This window comes from Crotalus tigris, unplaced genomic scaffold, assembly GCF_016545835.1.
Source record: "Crotalus tigris isolate CLP2741 ecotype Arizona unplaced genomic scaffold, ASM1654583v1 scf7180000023829.5930981, whole genome shotgun sequence".
Lineage (NCBI taxonomy): Eukaryota > Metazoa > Chordata > Lepidosauria > Squamata > Viperidae > Crotalus > Crotalus tigris.
In genome coordinates, this window is record NW_024100213.1 from 3,203,808 (window position 1) to 3,223,579 (window position 19,772).

A 19,772-nucleotide genomic window follows, 5' to 3' on the forward strand; every position below is an offset into this window, starting at 1 on the left:
CAGGGAGCATGAGAATGCCTTTTGACTTTCTTTAGGTGCTTTTTCTCTTACTGCATTATTAGGGGGCAGCAGGCTTTGGTGTTGATGTCATTTTCTGCTAGACATCTTTCAGATCCTCTTATTTGGCTACTCACAATTCCCAGCCTGAAAAGGTGAGGGTGATGGGGCAGTAAAAGGAGCTGGTCTTTAAAGGAAGGGAGGAAAGTCAGGAAAGCTTTAGACCTTTGGAAGGATAATTGCATGGTGAAAAGCTGGACATCACTACAGTCTGAAATGTTTTTGCAGCTTACCAAAGCTTTACTTTCTGATTATTGGACAAGAATTCCATAATTAATCACTGACTGAGCAAATGGTGATCTTAATATTGTGATATTTGGAATAAGACTGAAATTGCATTCACTTGTTACTGATTTTTTTCATCCTCTTCATTTATTTCTATAGCATTCCATTAAATTGTCAGAAATTGAAGGATTAAAGTGTGATGAATTAATGGAATGATTGCAAGGTAATTTTCAAATCAGTAAAAGCATGCAGTATTATTTTAATGCTTCATTAAGGTCAATGTATCACTCCCTTGAAATGCTATAATTAAATGAAAAAGACAAATATAGATGCTCAAACTATATAATGTTGATAAATTTAGAGAAACTGATTGCACTCCATAAATCTTGTTACTTAGAAATAAAGAAGTGTTGATTTTAATAAAAATCTATTATTGAGTTGAATTCTCAATTTGAATATTGATATAGCTCTGGCCCCTTAGGAGCTTAGTTGTTGCTTTAGGTGACTATTCTAGCTGTACAGAGGCAAATTTTGGCACGTAAAATGAAGTTTCAAAATGCACTATTTGTTCATTGATTTTATAAAATCACTCGTCCTGTCCAAAGGGCACTCTTGGGTACTTAACATTTAGTAACAGTCATATGTTGCAATTTGTTTTTGTAAGACGTGTGTGTGTGTGTGTGTGTGTGTGTGTGTGTGTGTGTGTATTAACAAATAAAAGAAAAAACGAACACCAGGATATAATAAACCAACCTGTTTAATATAAACAAGCCTGTGGTTAAGAAAAGTCACTAAGCCTTCGTCTGGCCAAAAACTGCTGTCGTCATCAGAGTTAGAATAGAAGAAGATCGGGAAGGCAGCTCATATAGCCTCCTGCCTCTGTACCCGGCTCCTTGAGCGCGTCAATAAAAATATAGAAAAACGAACACCAGGATAAAAATAAACAGGACCGTTTAATATAAACAAGCCTGTAAGTAAAAGAGTTATTGAGCTTTCGTCAGCCAAACTACTGTTGTCATCAGAGTTAGAATGCTAGGTGATTAGGAAGCTTGCCTATATAGCTGCCTGTCTCTGCACTTGGCTTCTTGAGTGTGTCATCGGCCCATTAGTTGTGTTAATCTGCAACGTGCTAAGTTGATTCGCATCCGGCAGCTTGTTGGTGGACCTGATGATTGTATTCCAATCCTCCATCGCTTTTCTAGCGCGCGTGCTGTCTCTGCTCCTTATCTCTCCTCCCTCTCATTTTGGGGTGATCTCTCAATCTGCATTTCAAACGTCCTGTGGGGCTGTTATCTTCTCCTAAGGCCGTCGTTCTTTCGTCCGTAGCTCCCTCTCCTCGATCCTGCAAAAAGCCACTATTCAGATGTTTCTGCTTCATATTCCCCTTTTGTCTCTCCTTCCGAGCCGCTTCCGCATTTCCGTTTCCAACACCCGATCTTGACACCTCATTAGTTTGTCATCTCCTCCCAGCTCTTGCCGCCTCACCTGCAGCCCTGTCACTCCAGTCCTGCCAGTTGCTATCTTATTGTGGTGTCACCCAGCCCCCCTCCTCTTTTGCTGGTTCGCTGTCCTCCCTAGGGATCGCAGCTTCCCCATTTGTAAAGCCATGGTCTTGCTTTTGCACCATGTGGGGTGGCCATTTACTCCATGGATTACAATGTTATCTCTCCCACCTTCTGAGAGTTTGGTATTCTGGTAGGAGGTCTATATGCCGGTTGATGGAATTCTCATCCGAAAGCCATGCTTTTTTAAGAAGGTGGCCACCCTTAGTGGTCTCACGAGATATGGTCTGTGTGTTTCCAGATCGAATGTGTGGTTCAGATCGGCCATATGAGCCCACACTTGTGAGCACTGCTCCTGCCTTTTGATTGCTAGTTCATGTTCGTGGACCCTAGTCCTGAGCCTTTTAGCTGTTTCCCCAATGTAATTGCAGGGGCAGTTCCTGCAATTAATTCTATAGACTATGGAAGACTGTTCACCATTGGGGAGCGGCTCTTTGGGATGCATGATCTTGGTTCTTAGGGTCTGCTCTGGTCTATAGGCAAATATTCATGTGGTTAGTAAAAGTAATGGGCTATGTTACTAGGAACACAAACGCACAATTTAAATAATAATAATAATAAACCCTTTATTATCAAAGTATAACATGTATACAGTGAAATTGGCTGAGCCTCCCTCTGTGCCCCCCCTCACCACAAACTCATGGTGACTACAAACCCCCAACTTATTTCACCCTGTGAACTAATTGCACATCACGCTGGCCTCACGAGTCTGTCATGCATAAAGTTATAAAGTTATGTCCCATTCAGAAGCCTGACAGCCCATGGATAAAAGCTGTTCTTTAGTCTGTTGGTATGGCTGGTCATGTTTCTGTATCTCCTACCCGATGGTAGGCGAATAAAAAGGTACCAACCAGGGTGTGAGTCATCCCTGAGAATTTTCCTCATTCTGCCAAGGCAACGAACCCTGGCGATGTCATCCAGTGGAGTCAGGGAACAGCCCACAATGTCTTGTGCCGTGCTCACCACCCTCTGCAATACCTTCCTGTCCACGGCTGTCAGGCCAGCATACCAAATGCTGTCAGGCCAGCATACAATACAATATGTGAGAATGCTTTCAATAGTAGACCGGTAGAAGAAGGTCATGAGTTGTCGTTCTACCCTGTTCTTCCACAAAACCATGAGGAAGTGGAGTCTCCGTTGGGCCTTTCTGGCCACCTGGGCTGTATTAGTTTTCTAGGTAAGATCTTCACAGAGGTAGACTCCCAGGAATTTGAAGGAGGAAACTGTCTCCATACAGTCCCCTCCGATGTAAAGTGGAGCAGGTTCCTCTCTTTTTCTCCGGAGGTCTAGCACCATCTCCTTCGTTTTGCCAATGTTCAAGTGCAGGTTGTTCTCTAGGCACCATGAGGATAGTTTTTGTACCTCCCCCCTGTATGCTGTCTCATCTCCACCTGTAATGAGACCCACCACAGTGGTGTCATCTGCGAACTTGATGATCGCAGTGGATGATACACAATCATATGTGTACAATGAGTACAGGTAGGGGTTAAGCACGCAGCCCTGTGGCAAGCCAGTGCCAAGCTTCAGGGGGGGTGGATAAGACAGACCCAACCCTCACTGTTGTAGCCGGTCCCTCAGAAAGTCATTAATCCAATCACAGATAAAGGGATGGAACTTCAAGACAGTCAGCTTTTCAATAAGAATAGCTGGCAGAATAGTATTAAAAGCCGAACTATAATCAATGAAAAGCATGCTGACATAACTTCCAGGTTTCTCCAGATGACTTGCTACCGAATGTAAAGCGGTAGCTATGGCAACATCTGTCGACCTATTTCCCCTGTAGGCAAACTGGTGTTTATCAAAATCTGGTGGGAGGCATGTCCTAAGATGTTGGAGAACCAATCTCTCAAAGCATTTCATCACTACAGACGTTAGTGCAATAGGTCTGTAGTCATTTAGGCAACTGATTGCTGTTTTCTTTGGAACTGGGACTATGGTAGCTGCTTTCAAGCATGATGGTACACAGGCTGTTTGCAGGGAGATGTTAAAGATCTTTGTCAGGACCACTTCTAATTGGTCAGCACAATTCTTTACCACAGTCCCCAGTACCCCATCTGGGCCTGCATCTTTGCTGGGGTTCACAGCCTTCAATACAGCTCTCACCTGATGTTCGTGCAAGGTGAGTGGCTGAGAATCAGAAGGCCGGCCAGCAGGGGCTACGTGATATGCTTCATTCACCTCATAACGAGCGAAGAAAATGTTCAACTCTTCTGCCAGCGAGGCATCGGTGTTCACTGTGTTCCTCGTATTGCCCTTATGGTTGGTTAAACGCTGCAGTCCCTGCCGCACTTGCTTTGGATTGTTATCTGCTAGTTGGTTCTCCACCTTGCACTCATATCGTAATTTCGCCATCCTAATGCCTCTTCTAAGATTTGCCCTGGCCTCTCTGTATGCGTCCCTGTCCCCTGCCTTAAAGGCCGAGTCTCGGGCTCTCAGGAGTGATCGTACTTCTGCAATCATCCGGGGTTTGCAATTCCTGTAGACTCTGATGCACTTATCCCTTGTCACACTGTCAGTGCACACTTTGATGTAAGAAAGTACAGAGTCCACATATACATTCAGATCTTGATGTTCGAAAACGCTCCAGTCAGTGATTTCAAAACAATCCTGCAACTGACTGAGAGCACCCTCTGGCCAGGTTTTGACCATTTTTGTGACTGTCATTGAAGCAATGGATGCAGCAATATCCCCCCCAATCCTTCACACACATTAAAATATTACTGTATAATTTCTTAGATTAAGGTTACTGTATTGAAAAAGCTTTTTGTACCAATGGAAAATATTTCTTTGAGTAGACAGAGGATCAATGGCTTTCTTCTATGATGATGACAACTACAAAAGTAAAATGCCCTTTTAATTGGGCTCTGCTAGTGGTATTTATATAGTTACCTCCATATAGTTTTCTTACAAATAATTAGTGGTTTGCCCTTGCCATCTTCTGGGATGTTTTTTCAACTTTCTTGTCTACCCAAGGACTAACCAGGCCAACCTTCTAAAACTACATTATTGAATGCTGCTCAGAAAAAGTCTCTGGTGCTCAGGACAGGCTTTTAAAGGGTGAGTGAAAGTTCTGAAATTCAGAAATTATTTGGATCATCACATCACAGGTAACCTTCTGAACCTCAGGTGCAAAGCGTAAATGTTTCTTTAATTTCTCATAATTTGTGGACATCTTAATATTCAGCCTTTTCTAGAGGTAGAAATTTTAAATCTTTGAGCTTAAGATTACAATTATGAAGGTATATTTGGAGCCAATAGAGCAGAGCTTCTCAACCTTTCCAGCTTGAAAATGTGTGGACCTCTGGGTGGCTAGGGAATTCTGGAAGCGGAATTCTGGAAGCGGAAGCCAATACATCTTCAAGCTGCCAAAATTGAGAAACACACTGCTATAGAGAGTTAATGGCATTAGTTCATTTGTTTTCCACTTATGTACTTGTATGTTTTGATACTACGCAAATACTCCAAAAGGCGACCCTGCATCTTGCCTAATGTTGATGGCCCATTTTTTTTTTTTTTACAAAGGTTGTTATATAGAGAGGGGAGGGTTTTTTGTAGATTTAATAGTATTGATTTTTTGCAACCCTGAAACTGTTTTGTGTATCCTGGGGAAGGAGAGGAAAGGAGAGAGAGAGAGAGAGAGAGAGAGAGAGAGAGAGAGAGAGAGAGAGAGAGAGAGAGAGAGAGAGAGAGAGAGAGAGAGAGAGAGAGAGAGATTTCTTATGGTAAAAGACCAAATATTTATCATTCAGCACATTTATTTTTCAGCAAAATCTTGGAGGATGGGGAGAAATGTCCAGATTAATGTTTCTGGCTTCTTGTGCCTCTGAGAAGAAAACCAAAAATAATTTTAGCAACTCTTAACAATATGTGATCAAGGTGTAAATATATAGTGTTTGGGGGATAGCTAAATGTGCTATGGAAATGTTTTACATAAAGCCCTGACTCTTGCAGAGGTGAAACTCATTAAGGTGGATGGTTGTGGTTCTCCAGAGGAATGGCTCCTAGGGCTACCAATCAAAAGGCATTGTGTTGAGACTCTCGTTTTCCATTTTAATGGGTTTTGTTGTAAAAAGGCCAAGGGGAAAAAAAGACCAAAAAACTGGTGGGAGAACAAGGGAGGTTGTTGAACAAATGAATGATGACATCTGTTCGGTGGTAAAATTATGTGCCAAGGCAGGGCTATTGCACCATAAAAGACTCATCCGGAAGGAGCCTATATTACTCATGAATCATAGGTACTATTCATTAGTTGGCACTGAAATCTATTCAAACCCTGGCTTTCTGCATACTGCTCACACAAGCAAGAGACGTGCTTAAAAGACAAGACACTTTTTCTGCCAAAACACAACACATTTTGAGAGCTAGAAATATGCATTTCAGAAACAAACATATGAATTGGAGTAACAATATCCAAATATTGTTACTTAAATATTGTTATTTATCAACAAAAGTGTATGCAAAAGATACTCTATGGTCAGAACGTCAGTTTTGCTCAAAATTATAGCTAGATGAAGGAAGGAAGTGGGCAGAATCTTGTTTTTTTTCTGACTCCATTTTAAAACATTCTTAAAAAATATAAAACTCTCAGTTTACATACCACAGCTCTTGTCCATTTAGGCATCCATTTCTTTATAGTTAGTTTTAAATTTTAGTGAAGTAAATGTATGTTTGCAAAAGCTCATGCTATCAGTAAAACTTTTGGCCTTTGAGAGATCACAGTGCATTAGTTTCTAATTCACTGTAGTAAAACCAGCAAATCTATCTGGGTAAAAATATATTTATTTAAGTCCTGAAATATATTTATAATTCAATATATGGAATACTTGAAATTTGTAGAGTAAGGAAGCCAATTATTATAGGAAACACTTTCACATTTATCCTGGGTGGATTATAATGTTATCCAAGTTATCACTTGATTATAGTATAATGATAACTGGAGCACAATGCTCCAGTATTTTTTTATTACGGTCATCAAGCAAAATAGCAATCATAAGCAAATTTAAAAATAAAAATAAAATGAAAATGAAAGAAGCTAAAATATCTTGATGATGGTGCATGTATCAGGGACAATTGAAGTTTCCCTAATTTTACAGACAGTAGAACAAAATTTAGCTATGGTCAAGGACAGTGAATCGTATCAATCTAAAAGAACAATTGGACATAAAAAAGATAAGAATTTCCTGGGTGATTTACTAGGTAAGGATTATAAAGTGGGTCCTTGGTCCCTTATAGAAGATTCAATGTAGCAAAACATGAAGCATAGTTTCAACAGTGCCTTGTTCATACAAACAGTCTTAGTTCATATCACAGTATCAGCCTTCCAAAACTGATATATTGTAGGGAGACCATTGATGTACGCTAAAGTTGTTATTCAGAATTTGGAAGCAGTTATGTGGTATGAGTATCTTGCTGGTTTGTAAAAAGGGACTTGACTGTTCAGAAAAATGTTCTTAAGTAGAGCAAGATTGGTCCTGTTGGGCTTCCAGGTCTCTGATATATTGTTTAAATGCTCTGAGTGCATTTAAAGAAATATGATCAGTGAGTTTAATGGATTTACTTCAAGTAAATAAAGGATTATTGGTTTAATAGTACAAGGAAACAACATTGTTTGCATTAATTTACTTGGTTGACATTGAACCGATGCAATAAGATGATTATTGGAGGTGGGAAATTAATTGCTTGTTTATCTCTAACAACGAACAAGATTCCATTGAATGGCATTTTTGAATTTCCTCTTAAATATTTTAACATTCAGTATTCATTGATATTTTAAAACCTGAACTCTCCAATTTGAAGGTTCTTTATTAAAATAAAAGTTTCTCAGAAGAATGATATCATGCAGCATAAGGGTGATGGTTTCAAACCATGGAGGCATATAACACAGATGTTTTATGTTTTCCATTTATTACATCACCTTTTAGTCCTCACTGTTTTAACATCCAAACCACTCTTCTGGGTAAGTAGTTACCTTTTTTTTTTTTTTTTTTTGGTCTACATCAATATTTTTTTTTTCCCATGGCATCTTGGCCAGAGTCATTCCCGTGTTGGGTAAAAGGAAGAACACTTGAAAGCATTATTTGAGGGTTTAATGGATGAAGACTTGGCCCAGAATCCAAGAATGACTGTGCAAGAGTTTTCAGCCGCACAAGAGAGATGTGTGTGAAATTTGAATAGCAGCAACTCCATTTCAACTAACAGAAACTTACATTGCATCTGAGCACAGAAAGATATTGATACGTAGCTTCAGCAAATGAGAGCTACTAAAGAAATGGTTTTTCTGTTTAGTACCTTTGGCTGCATTCTTCAGCCCAACATTTGCAATAACGTGTCAACCTGCTGAATGACATTATGTGCACGAGGTGGAGAGCCAATGCACGGATGTTTCATTTCTCCTCATGTTTCTTGTATTCAGTGTCTGGAGAGCACACCGAGTCATATCAAAAGTTATATCAAAATTTTAAAATGCTGACAGCGGGCCTCAAAAGAGCAGAACCAACTTCCTTTCATTCCATTAAGTTACTAGGAATATAATTATGTATACATTATCCAAAGTATGTTTTGTGATTTTTGTGCCATTCAATTCTTTCTTTTAAGCTAATGGCAGACTCTAGATAACTGGAGTTTTTAAAAAAAATTGCTGAGCAGGAAATTTAAACAATTGAATTGGGGAAAGGACAAGAAAGTAGAATTGCTTGTATTCACTGGCTGAAAGACCTTTAGTTTCAGCATCTCTTTTCCTTCCGGAAGCTAGCATTGGTGTGCTTCCAACATGCACTACAGTTATTTGGGATCTATTTCAGAGTTTAGATGGGACAGGAGGACTTATTTGAATGCCTGACTCAGGATGTGACAAATGATCACAGCTTGAGCTTTTCATTCCTGCCTGGGGTGGAGTTTGCCATAAAAGAACTAATAAACCTGTCCAGCAGATGGAAATAGAGAAGTTATAAGCTTAGCAGTCTAACTAACCTAGGCATGCATATTTTTGAAACAGCTGCAGATGTAGGAGTGTTCACAACACCTGTAACAATGCAGCAGAACAGCTTTCTTATTAACAGAGCAGTGGAAATTAATAAACCTGTTTTAGAACATTGCTTTATTTCAAGTAGCCAGGAGAAATTTATATGGTAGCTGCAGGTGTTCATACTTCAAGCAGCTTTATTCAGTCATTTTGCTGCTTCACATTTGCTAACACTTGGATATACACATCTATAGAGAATTTAATATTTCCAGAATAGGATCATATTGTGGTAGTGGTGGTTTAGAATTGCCATAGTAGTTTACTCTTTATTCTTTCATTCATCATCAAACATTGTTCTCTGCTTATGTAAAATTTTAAATCAGCTTGACTTGTTGGATTTGGGTTTGGTACAGCAAAGGCCAATTCAGAATATTAATTTATCTTTTTTCTTTGTACTAAATGTGATGTTACTTATGGATTGGTTGAAGAATATCTCTTGTGCATTTCTTATTCCCTTCCTTTCTGCCTTTCCTTTTTATTATCACATTACTGATGTTGTCAAATAGCACACAAATTTCATTTTCTTTCTTTCAGCTAGAAGAAAATTTTCTGTCTTTTTAAGGCTGACCCCCCCCCTTATTTTTTAAATAAAAAGCTTGATTTTAAATTGGTTGAAAATTGAATTTTAGAGTTGGCAAATGAGATCCCTATTAGATACTTGGTTCAATGTTCTCCTGAACTGTTATTTGTTTTTAGTTCTATATGCTATACCAGGGGTGTCAAACTCGCAACATTTTGTGACGTGTCACGACGTATCACAACTTTTTTTCCATTGCCAGCAATGGGGTGGGCGTGGTTTCAGCATGACGCATCGACCTGCGGGTCGGCATTTGATACCCCTGTTCAATATTTTATCTCTTTCCTGAAGCATTTACTTTGTTTCTGTCTTCATTAATAGGAACAAGAGGTGGTAGTTGTATATCTGTCTGGTAGGGCTTAGTATGAAGGATATTTAATTAGATATTTACATACCATAGTTGATGTTGAAGCTTTCTTTGTGCTTTTGGAATCTCTCACTATGTATGGGGATATAGGAATCCGTCAACTTCCTTCATCTTTCCATAGTCTTTCCTTAAATATTTTTTTATTTAGGATAGAAATTAAGGAATCTGTCTAATAGAGATGAGACATATTAAATGGAATTACTACTCATTCTTTCCTTGGTAGCTGAGACGAGAAATGCCTGAATAGCAAGATACTGCAAGATACTGCTAAAATGACAGAGTTTTCTAGGGTTTCAGCAAAAGCATAAGAGAACTGAAATTAGCATTCTCTGGAGGCAGGTTTTTTTTCTCTAGAGACCAGTGCTTCACAATCATTTTGATAACTTAAGTCAGGGGAGTGCAGAATATGCATTATCTAGAGTCTAAGTGGTGATGGTGGTGATTAAGACCGTGATCTCAAGAATTGTTTATTTATTTTTATTTATTTACTTAAAACATTTATATAGCCACCTATCTTACAGCAAACTCTTGACGGCTCCTCATATGGAAAACTAAAATGACATTTAAAAAAATCATATTTAAATTATTCAATCCAAATATATAAAAACAAAAACCTGACACCAAGCCAAGCTTCCAATGTGCAATCGCCTCGTCTTATCCTAGTGCTTGAGGGGAAACTCAGATCTTCAGTGCTTTTCACAAAGTTGGGAGGGGGGGCAGACCAGAAGCCTGCCAAACTTCAGGGAGAAGGGTGTTCCATAGGGCAGGGGCTGCCACGGAAAAAGCAAATTTCCTAGCTCCCATAAGATGGCAATGTTTAAAGGAAGAGGCTAGGAGCATGCCCACCCTATCAAACGTGGTAGAATGGGTAGATACCCTTAGGGAAAAGCAGTTCTGCAAATAACCTGGCCCTGTGCCATGTGGGGCTTAAAGGTGATGACCAGCACCTTGAATTGCACTCAGAAAGAAACTGAAAGCAAGTGCAGCTCATGCAGCAGAGGTATTACATGGAGAAACCTAGGGATACCCTTCACAGTGCAGGCTGCCACATTCCAGATGTTCCCTAGTTCTGATGTAAATGCAAAATCCCATAAATGGTTAATGCAATTGATTCAAATGTTATGGAAGATATAATTAGAATAATGTCACAGTAGTTGTTTATGATCTTAGAAAAGGCAGACTAAGAAAATAAGACCAAGATAAGAAAAGAAACCTGGGGTGTTAACGCCCTGGGTGGAGTTACTGTCTGGAAAATACAGAATGAAAAAGTGTAATAGGGCGACAAAGCCAATCATATTTAGACATGTTGGCTTGAAGCCATAGAATTCAAAAGCAAAGTCGGACAGGCAAATAGCTCTAAAGAGGAGAGGAGAACTCATATTTGATCTTTTTGTGTTTTTATTTTATTTGCTAAAGTGAAGCTTTGGCATTTTTTCCTTAGGGGTTTAGTTTTTTTAATGTAAAGACAAACTTTTGGTTGCAGTACATATGTTTACTTCCCCAAATCTTCAAAAACAGTCAGTTGGGTGTAACTGAGGTCAGATTATATTACTGAAGGCATTTGTTTTTCCCTAAAAATGATTGTTTCCTCTCAGAATAGTAGCAGAAGTAACAAAATGACTATTACTATACTTGATTGATTACATTCCATTAAATCAGAATAATCTTTTAGTAACTATGTAGATTTTTCTCCAGGACACTCTGTTCTCAACCAATTCTGCTTGTAATTTAGATGTTTGTAATAGATGTTATGCCAAATTACCCAAAGGAGATTCTTTCTAATCTCCTTTATGTGAAGTCTGCAACTAGTTGCACGTCACAAACTATACAAGTACTTGAAAATGATAATAATAATCCACTTCAAAGGTGAATTGAAATAGAAAATCCATTTCATTTTGTAAGTGGAGTGGAGGGAACAATATATTTTAAGTCTGAATTTTAAACACAAACAGTATGACATGTTTCTGGAAGTATGTGACTGTAGCAGGCTATTTAAAAGATACATATATGTGCATACACGCATGTGTCCATAACATGCACTGATTCCATCCATAGACTCCACCCACCTGTGGTCCTTGAATCAGAAAGGGTTGGACATTCTTCACATAAAATCCTGAAAAGCCATTCAACAAGCTAGCTTCTAAAATCCAAATGGCTAAAATCCAAATCATAATGGGAGGATATCATGAATTGCATCTAAAATGTATTAAGGTGTTTTCTGATTTAGGGGATCTTGCTAAAGAAAGAAAATCATCGTGGAACATGAGGAAATAGTTTACTTCAATTTGCTCATTATATGGAGCTAGAATGAGAATTACAAAAATGTCCATCTCTCCAAACCCACTTAAGTTTTTATGTCTCCAGTGGAAATTTAGAAAAGGGTGATGTAGCAATTTTGCCACAACAAGGGCATAACACAGCTGAGACCTTTATCCTGCACTATAAATTGAATAAACGATGAGGATTGCTTGTCATTGACCTAGAGGAAGGATGGGGAAGAATGAATCCATTGTTCACCCCCCAATCTGTACCTTCAGCAATGGAAAGAAAGCAAAATGAACAAGTAGGGCATGCTGCTAAAGCTGGACTTACTCAGGCTGAAGAGGGATTGTCAAGCTGCTATTTCCGTGTGCTTTGAAGGGCTTGAAAGCACTTCCTGGGGAAGGTTACAGCCAAAGGAGGTCACTGGATGCCCAGTTGGATCATCCCCTTGCCAGCAGCAGTCCAGGAGAATAAAAGGAACTTGCTAAGCAACCACCCGTCAGAACACCCTGTTCATCGGCCTGTTTAGCAAGCGCTTCCTTACTCCCACCATCCTGCTGAAAAGATTGGGTAAGGGCAGAAGATAATGTATTGGGGAAGTAGGGTTAATAATGAGCCACAATATCTGAAAGGCTATCCACACTCTTGGACCAGTCTCAAAATCTAGCTTTCCAACATAGCCATGATTAAACCACAAATTCTAAAACTAAAACTTGCTGCAGAGTTCCTTTTCGATTTCAACAGTATGCGCTAGTGAGGTGTTCTTGACACAGCTGTGCTGACTTTTAGTGAACTCAACATCCTTTTTATGGTATGGATACTTCAATTACTTTATAATCTGTTGTAAAATTCTCTTGAAATCAGTGGGAGGCTAACTGGCCTCTAATTCCCCAGGATTCCTTTTCCCCATTTTTCAATATGGGGACAACCTCTTAAGGATTTCTCAAAAATAAAAGAGCAAGTTCTGACAGTGGCTTAGGATACAATCTAGTTGACCTAGACGTGGGATTTTATTTAAAGTCATTATCCTGACTATGTTTATGCCTTGATCAAGTTGGAATTTCATTCCTTCAATCAATTCTGCAATAATCAAGAACATTACATGACAAAACTGCTAAAGTTATCTGTGGAGCGGATGTTTTATATGATCAATAGCCTGGGACGGTAAGAGCAGAGCATTTTATTTTTCTAAGAAACCACACATTTGCATATGGAATTCAAGTTGACAATCTGCTTAGGAGTCATTTGCTTAAAGAATTCTATAGTCGCAGAAGATGTAAGTATGGTTGACGTAAGTCTATGAGGACTTCATTGGCCGAATATAAAACCAAAATTGTCCTAGCCTTATGGTTTAAGAGCTATGTCAACTACATGACAAGTCCTATCTCAATATAAGAATTCCAGAATACACTGTCAGTCTCATACCGAGTGTAGTCACCAATAGCACTAATTCTTCTTTGAGAAGTTAGCTGGTGAAGAAAATACTACTTCATCACAAAAATAATAGATAATGTGTAAAAAAAAAATCTGAAATATATCAAATAACTCAAATTTATTGCAAATTTGATTGACTTCTGTTGCTCTCAGACCTAAAAATGCTAAAAATTACTATGTTGTCAGAAGTTTTTTTTTCACAGTGTTTCTGTTCAGATGATGCCAAATGTTCATATGTTCTGTGGATCGGTTTGTAACTTCAGTGGAATGAAAATCTGTTTTATTTATGAATCAAAATTAAATAGCCACCCTCTCACTGAAGGTAATGCTAAAGAGCTCTCCTAAAAAATACAAACAGGACTCACAAATTAAATTAAAGAATACATTACTGAATAAACATTTTGTGCTGCAACTGAGACATAAACTTGTTTATAAACCATGCTACTATATTTATATGACATGGCAAACTAAAACCCAACACACCACATTGCATCTTATCATTATTATGGTAGGCTAGCTATTGGGACTTTTCTCCTTGAAAAAATATTCTGGTTTTATTTCACTGTTTCTGCTTTTCCAACCTTTTACCTTCTTGAAAATGTGACAATAAGTTTGGTTATAAAGAATGCAGATCCTTTTATTGATTTTTTATTTATTTATATACAATTACAGGTACTGTATTTCTTTTTAGATTTTATTATTTAAAAAAAAAAACCAGCAAATTTGTGGAAAACCCTTAAAGCTATCACTAGCTACAGCAACTCTCCTTCCCATGCTGAAGGGAATCGACAACTGGCAGATGACCTGAATGTGTTTTACTGTAGGTTTGAGAGGAAACCACTGTCAATTATCACCACTCTCTCCATCTCAGATACACCAACAACAGCCAAGTCTCCTACAACTGACTCCATCCTGCTTGGCCTCCCACCTCTGGTGATCACAGAAAAAGCTGTGCAAGATCTATTTTGCAGACAAAAGCCTAGAAAAGTACCAGGTCCAGATAAGGTAACCCCTTCTTGCTTGAAAGTTTGCGCTGACCAATTGGCCCCCATCTTCACCTGCATCTTTAATAAACCTCTAGAGCTGTGTTATGTCCCATCTTGCTTCAAATGCTCTACTGTAATCCCAGTGCCTAAGAAACCCTTCCTCAAGGAGCTGAACGACTACAGACCAGTTGCTCTGACACCCATAGTTATGAAAACCTTTGAAAGGCTAGTGCTGGCCCACCAGAAAACCATCACTGATCCACTATTAGACCCATTACAATTTGCCTACTGAGCAAATAGATCGGCAGATGATGCTGTTAATGTGGTACTGCACTACATCTTACACCATCTTGAATCTCCAAGGACCTAAGCAAGTATCCTTTTTGTAGACTTCAGCTCGGCATTCAATACCATCATTCCAGATATTCTTCTTACTAAACTGACTCAGCTAGCTTTGCCTGACCACATTTGTAAGTGGATCATAAGCTATCTAACAGATAGGAAGCAGCGGTTGAAGCTAGGCAAAATCACACCAGATACATGTACAATTAGCACAAGGGCCCCCAGGGCTATGTGCTCTCTCGACTACTCTTTTCTCTTTATACCAACAAGTGCATCTAAAAGGATCCCTATTAAAGTACTGAAGTTTGCAGATGATACAATGGTGATTGGTCTCATTCGAGATGACGAATCTGTATACAGATGGGAAGTTGAACAACTGACCCTGTGTTACAGTTGGAACAATCTTGAACATGCTCAAAACTGTAGAGATGATAGTAGATTTTAGGAGAAGCCCTCCTATTGTACCATCTTTTACAATACTAGACAACACTGTATCGACAGAGTTTCAAGGTTCTATAATATCTCAGGACTTAAAATGGACACCTAACATCACAAACGTCATCAAAAAAAGCACAACAAATAATGTTTTTCCTGTACCAACTCAGAAAGCTCAGATTGCCCAAGGAACTGGTACAGTTCTACAAAGGAACCTCTATAACTGTCTGGTTTGGCAAAGCAACCAAACAAGACAGACACAGACTTCAACAATTAGGATTGCAGAAAAAATAATTTCAACCAGCCTGCCTTCCATTGATGACTGTATAATGCATAAGCTAGGAAGAGGGCTGTGAAAATATCTACAGACTCCTCACATCTTGGACACAAACTATTTCAACTTCTTCCCTCAAGATGACACTATAGAGCACAGGTGTCAAACTGCTGGCCCCTGGGCCAGATGCATCATGGCGAAACCGCACCACCCCATTGCCGGCAACAGAAAAGTCATGATACGTCGCAACATGTCACGTGATGTGACGAGTTTGACACCCCTGCTATAGGGCATTGCATGCCAAAACAACCAGACACAAAGACAGTCCCCCTCCCCCAGTGCTATCACTCTATTAAACAAATAATTCCCACAACATTGTCGATACCCTGGATGTCAAACCTCCTGGGAGGGTTGTATTACTTATTAACCTGTCATCTGTCCTATTACCCATTTCCTTATATTCTTATGACTATAACTTTGTTGTTGTATTTCATAATTTATATTTATTGCTTAGTATCCTATGACTGTCACTGAGTGTTATATCTATGATTTATGATGATTGTATTTTATGATTATCACTTGTTGCTTGTATGTACACTGAGAGCTTATGCCCAGAGACAAATTCCTTATGTATGTCCAATCACACTTGGCCAATAAATAATTCTATTCTATTTTCCAAAAGAGTTTTTATGAGACCATGGAGACAATCTGTCTTCTTCCTTTATTTGTTTGCACACACACACTCCCTTTTGCTTTATTCTGCTTCAGATACTATGTCAGCTTGAGAATGATGAGTCAGGTGGTAATATGATCTGCCATATCTTAGGAAAAATGGATCCATAACAAGCACCATGTTAAGGCCAGGCACTTAACAATTTCTGAGATATTTTTTGTCCTCTTCATAGTACAAATGGTATATTACATCTTGTGTCTTTAGCTAAATTTTCTCCTGTGGTTCAGACATGCATGGCTTTTGATTTGAAATGAATGTATTATTAAAAACCTTGTTAATTTGTTACAACCAAAAGCATTTCAGGAGGAATGATGGATTTGCCTCCTCAGAAATCTATTTAGCAGCAAGGAATTGTCTTCTCAGAAACACATACAAACCCTTTATGATTTCCATATAAGAATGCCTTCACATGGGGACATCTCCAAATAGTTTTTCAAACTATCATAGTTGGCTCCTCCCCACCTCCCATAGTTTAATTAGAGGTATTATTCCACAAATTAATCTATGAGAACTTTTTCTGAGGCTGGGTAACTAGTAGCTTGTCTTTATTTTACTTTATTTCTTATCTCTGTTAGATAATGAAGAACATCCTGAAGGACCTGCTATGGAAAACTTTGTAGATGGTGCTTCTACTGTGGTGAATGGAAGGATAAAGCCTCCTGTGAAAAATGTCAAGGAAATAGCCATACTTCGTGACAGAACGAATGAGCAGCAAAAGCTTATGAGACAGCTTACAAAAATTGAGATGCGCCCGCAACCTCTTAGGGTGAGTTGATAAATGCTAGTATGAAATTAATTAGTATGAAGTAGCTTCAAGGACCTAATCATTCCATTTAAGATACGAGTCCTTCTCTGAATGGCACTGTGTAAACTGAAGGTTTTTCTAGGATTATGTCTCACCCTTTCCTAGTTTAGGGATGCTTGAGTTAAAAGATTATATATAAAATTTTACTAAAGATTTTAAGTACAATAGTAAAATCTGATATAAACTAAAAAGAAGAATAAAAGAATGAAAGATGCAAAGGAAAAAAATATAAAAAGTACAAAAAGAAAGAAAATAATAGTATAGTAAAGAAAGAAAATATATAAAGAAGTGACTTCCAACCTTCATCACAAGTATAAACTGTCAAGGCTGCTAACATCGGATGTTCTTGCTCGACAATATATGAAGAAGCAGACATGTTTTATTTAACCTGAGTATCACTTCTAGAGTTAAAGTCAGACAATGTTAGAAGGGAGGGGGGAAAGTATGTACTCGGGGAATAGTTGCCATTACAATATTTCAGTACAGTATTTCCAAGGTCAGTTGTAACCAGAGGAGATACGGGAGAGAAAGTTCACACTTCAAACTAATTGGAGAACATGATTGATGACTGTTAAATGAAGGAGTGAGTTATGCTTTGTTATGCGTGATTGGAGGAAGGAGTATTCAGTTTTTGGCTTCATTATGTATGTGCCAAAGCTATGTAGCAATAAAAGGATTCTTTAAGGTAAACAAGGCCTCAAAGTTCTTTGAAAAGCTTCTTCTTTTGGAACCATTACATCAAGCCAAAAACCACAAATTTTTAAAACCATTTAAGGGGTCCCTTACCCCAGTCACTATCCCTAAACTAAAGGGATGGACTGACAAAGATTTGGGGAAGATCTCATCATGGAAGAGGAAGAAATGCCTGAGGCCAGCACCCCCGCAGCCGCAGCTTCCCCGGGGGGGGGGGGAAGCGACAGCAGCAGCAGCTTGTCCAGGGAGGGGAGCAACAGCTAGCCAACCGGTGGAGAAGAAATTCTTGCAGATCCCCCATCTGGGAACAAGGCCCAAACCATCAGGAGAGCTGATTTGGTCATCAGACTGGGATAAGCTGAGCGGTGGCTCCGGAGGCTTCGATACAGCTCTGCCAGCAGATGAGTGGGAATCACGACAAAAGGATTCTTACATATTGCATCCCCCACCCCAGTGGACAGCTGCCCAGCTGTCTGTCACCGAAGATTCAGGTGAGTGGAAATACTCACCTGCAGCTCACAGTGGGTCAGTAGAATACTTGGCAGAAAGATTTGAAGAACTAGAAGTCAGAAGCGGAGAGCAGCTCCCATTGAGAGAGGCCCCCAGCCCCTCTCTCACAGATCAAACAGCCTTCCAGACCCTGGGGTCCCCTGCCACAGCCTCCAGCCCCACAGAGATAGAGAACCCCAGCCTGGGCCCTCTACAGCAATGGGGAATTTGGCAGTCCCCACAGATGAGTGATCAGCCATCTCTGAGCTTACATCAACTAATAGAGGCCTTGCAACAGCTTGGGGTGGTGCAGAAGCCAGGAGAGCAACAGCTGGTGGGCCCACAGATGAGGGAGGTCCAGCAACAATCCCCACTCATCCAGCAACCATGAGGGGCCTGCAGCAGCAGAGGGCGCCACCAGCCCCTGCAGTCCAACAGCAGAGAAGACCACTGCAATCCCCACTTGCACAGCCACCATTGAGAGGCCTACAGCAGCAGGGGGCACCACCAGCCTCTGCTGGCCAACAACAGAGAAGACAGCAAGACTGCAACCTTTGGAAGTGACTCAAGAAGCCACTACTACCAGTATTGCAACCACAGCAGGGTGGATGGCCACAGCCCACGAACATGCATTCCCTGGGCATGCACCAACAGCCCAGGGTGGGGCCAACTGCAACTGGGGGTGCCACTTCAACAACAGAGGGATCAGCAGCCAGGATGGGGCCAACATCAACTGGGAAGGCCACAAGCGCAGAAGGCAGCCCAACAGCCGTGGCACCCGCAGCCAGGGTGGGGCCAGCAGCAATAGCCCCAGTGGGGGTAGCAACAGCCTGTAATTGCTCCACCCTTCAGAGCAACCTTCGATGGGATCCAGAGAAGCTGATTTTTTTTCTCAACCAAGTGCGTTCTCACTTGAATCGCTGGGCCTATCTCTACCCATTGCCATGGTTGATGTTATTGCATCCAGCCTAGAGGGAGAAGCATCTGAATGGCTGAACAATTTATATAGTGAACAAGCCCGTGAACTAGAGGACTTCCACCTCTTCCTCCTGAGAGAAAGATTTGAGGACCCATCCATTGGCCTCAAAGCAGCAGAACAAATCCACAAAATAAAACAAGCCGGCAGGTCTGCCCTGGAGTACATGCAAGAGTTCTGCAAGATAGCAGGTCGAATAGAGGGGTGGCCTGAGCAATCCCTAATCCATCACTTCATTGAGGGATCAGACGATCACCTTTCTCAGGCCTGCATCTATCGAGCAGTACCTGATCAGCTACAAGAGTGGTACCAGACAGTGGTGAAGCTAGACGTTAAGCTCACTCGCTATAAAAAGCCTCCCTCACCTGAAATTGAGCCGAAACCAGAATGACCCAGATGACAACCACCCCCCTGGAAACCCCCAACAGCTACGTCTGCTGAAAGACCCAGGCCACCTGCAGGCCTGCCAATCATGTGCTTCCGATGCGGACAGCAGGGACATCGAGCAGCAAACTGCCCAATTCCCTACCCTCA

General features: G+C 40.1%; 1 protein-coding gene across 1 annotated transcript in view; it reads left to right on the top strand.

Moving 5' to 3' along the window:
• The window catches only part of IGFBP2 (insulin like growth factor binding protein 2), a 73,294-nt gene that overhangs the window by 40,771 nt on the left and 12,751 nt on the right, over window positions 1-19,772 (top strand). Inside the window, exon 2 of the mRNA XM_039321854.1 lies at window positions 16,851-17,041. Within this exon, the coding sequence (XP_039177788.1) occupies window positions 16,851-17,041 (191 nt within the window). The remainder of the gene's footprint in view (window positions 1-16,850; window positions 17,042-19,772) is intronic.